This window comes from Cyprinodon variegatus, unplaced genomic scaffold (genome assembly GCF_000732505.1).
Source record: "Cyprinodon variegatus isolate N-32 unplaced genomic scaffold, C_variegatus-1.0 Scaffold43, whole genome shotgun sequence".
NCBI lineage: Eukaryota > Metazoa > Chordata > Actinopteri > Cyprinodontiformes > Cyprinodontidae > Cyprinodon > Cyprinodon variegatus.
The window spans coordinates 1,988,953-1,991,295 of record NW_015150496.1 but is presented as its reverse complement, the minus strand read 5'-3'; the positions used below and the strand labels follow the sequence as shown (position 1 = coordinate 1,991,295).

Here is a 2,343-nt window from a genome sequence, read left to right as displayed (position 1 = left end):
GAGCTTTAGATAAAACTATGACAGTTATTACTGCTGACTTTATGTTACCTTCAGGGCTTTGAAGAGAACTTGCTGGTCCTGGACCCCGGTGATCTCCTTCAGCTGCTCCATCAGCATTTTCAGCTGTTGGCACAAAAAAATGAGATTTTTTTATTTATATGCACCTCTCAAGCAGATGTCTAAAAAAAATATATATATATATACCCAGCATGTGATAGTTACTAATAACCTCAACTTTATTTTTTAATTTTGTGACAAATTTCTGGTCCAAAAGCTTCCAATTAACTGGACCCGACCTCATGGGCGGTTCTACAATTAAGAAAGAAGGGGCCAAAGCCCCTTTATAACTGGTCCAGGCCCCTGTTATGACATCTGCATTGACAATATGATACAAAATAAATGTGTTATGATGATTTAAGTTGACATAGAAATGTAATCGATTGGTCCCCTTGATCTATTTATTTATTTTCTTTATTTTTACAGGTAATTTCAACAGTAATTTAAAAATTAAGATGTGGTACTTTCATCTTTAGTCCAGATGAGATAAGATCAGTTTTTATCTGCTTTATCTGGGAGCAGATAAAGCTCTTTTTTTGTGCGTCTCACAATAAAGGAAGTTTCGAGTAAAGAAACTATTGCTCTGTTTTCTTTTTGTTTCATTTAGTTGTTATTTGCCCATATGAGAAAACGCTGGCCTCATCCTGGCCTCTCTGGTAGATTTAGTCTAAAACCACCTCTGCTGGACCACAAACCACATTTTGCACAGTATTTGCTTAGCAAATACAGAAAGCAAACAGATTTTACATTTGGTCAATATTTATTCACCTGCTGATTTCATAGGATGTTAGTTGATTTAGGTTTTAAGTGCCTAAATAAAAATAAAACATACTCTTGATACATAATGGGCTAAAAGTAGATAAAAAGAAGCTAAAGTCCAAAACAAAAAGGCTAAAATTGTTTCCCCCCAGCTAATTTCTTTCCCTTTGAAAAAAAAGTATTTGCTAACCGATCCAAATTATTGGAATTAGATGTTCCAATCAATTCCATGGCCACAGGTGTATTAAATCAAGCACCAAGGCATGCAGACTGTTTTTTACAAACATTCGTGAAAAGAAAAGGTCACTCACAGGAGCTTAGAGAATTCCAGGTTGGAACTGATAGGACGTGAAACAAATTCAGTCAGGAAATGTCCTTGCTCCTACATCTACCACAACTTTTAGCTGTATCATAGAAAAATTGAAGTGTTTGCAAATGACAGCAACACAGCCAGGGGGTAGTAGGCCATGTAAACTGATGGAGTGGGACAGTGGATGCTGAAGTGTGGAGAGTCAATCCTTTCACGCCTTCAAACTTCATGAAGCCTTTAGATTAGCTCAAGAGCAGAGAGCAGAGACCTTCATGGAATGGGTTGCCATGGTCCAAAAGCTGCGTCCAAGCAATACACCAAGTGCAACGCAAAAGGTTGGGTAATTGGGTAAATGATTAATGTATTAATAATTAATTCTATGCTGGTGATTCAGACCAAAACATAGAACACCAGCATTAGGTTAAATTTCAATTTCTTTTCACTGACATAATTGTAGCTGGATATTGGATCACTAACATGCTCATGTCATGATCCTACCACCAATAAGCTTAAGAACTACAGTAGTAGTGTTATTTTTTTCTTTCTTTTTTTTTTTTTTTGCCTGAAAACATTTATTTCCAAGTTAAAATTTGTAGAAATTTTAAAAGGTTCATAATAAATTACATTTTTCACACCCAAAACCTGGAATAATGATTGCAGCCTTATTCTTTATTGTCATCTCACCCTAAAACATGAACCTTTCAAATATTTCTTCAAGATATTGAACGTGATTGTGCTACTCAGGATATTGTCTTTGTGTAAAGTTCTCCAGTGATCTACGGATGAGAGGTGGAGTAAATTCTGGACATGTTCTCAGTCCATCATAGGCCAACACAACTAATGCATAAAACCATACTAATTCATAATACCAATTGATAATTGAATAGATTATATCCTTTTAGCTTTTAGAAGGGTAAAAGCTGGAATACCTGAGAGAACCCACACATGAAAAAGAACTGAAAAGCCGAGTTGTGAGGCTAGCTATTGCATACATTTGTTTGTCTGCCTGGCTGGACGGGGCCGCCTTTTACAGCTGCTTTTTCTATCTCTGCTTCTGTCTCCTTGAACCCCAGTCGGCCTCAGCAGATGGCCGCTCACCCTAAGCTTGGTTCTGCTGGAGGTTTCTTCCTGTTAAAAGGGAGTTTTTCCTCTCCACTGTCGCTGCAAGCATGCTTAGTGTGAGGGACTGCCTTTGAGTCAATGAGTCGATGCAATCA

General features: G+C 37.3%; 1 protein-coding gene across 1 annotated transcript in view; it reads right to left on the bottom strand.

Annotated features, from left to right (window-relative positions):
- LOC107081857 (ubiquitin carboxyl-terminal hydrolase 28-like) overlaps positions 1-2,343 on the bottom strand; it is a 49,111-nt gene that overhangs the window by 43,839 nt on the left and 2,929 nt on the right. Inside the window, exon 2 of the mRNA XM_015370185.1 lies at positions 49-123. Within this exon, the coding sequence (XP_015225671.1) occupies positions 49-123 (75 nt within the window). The remainder of the gene's footprint in view (positions 1-48; positions 124-2,343) is intronic.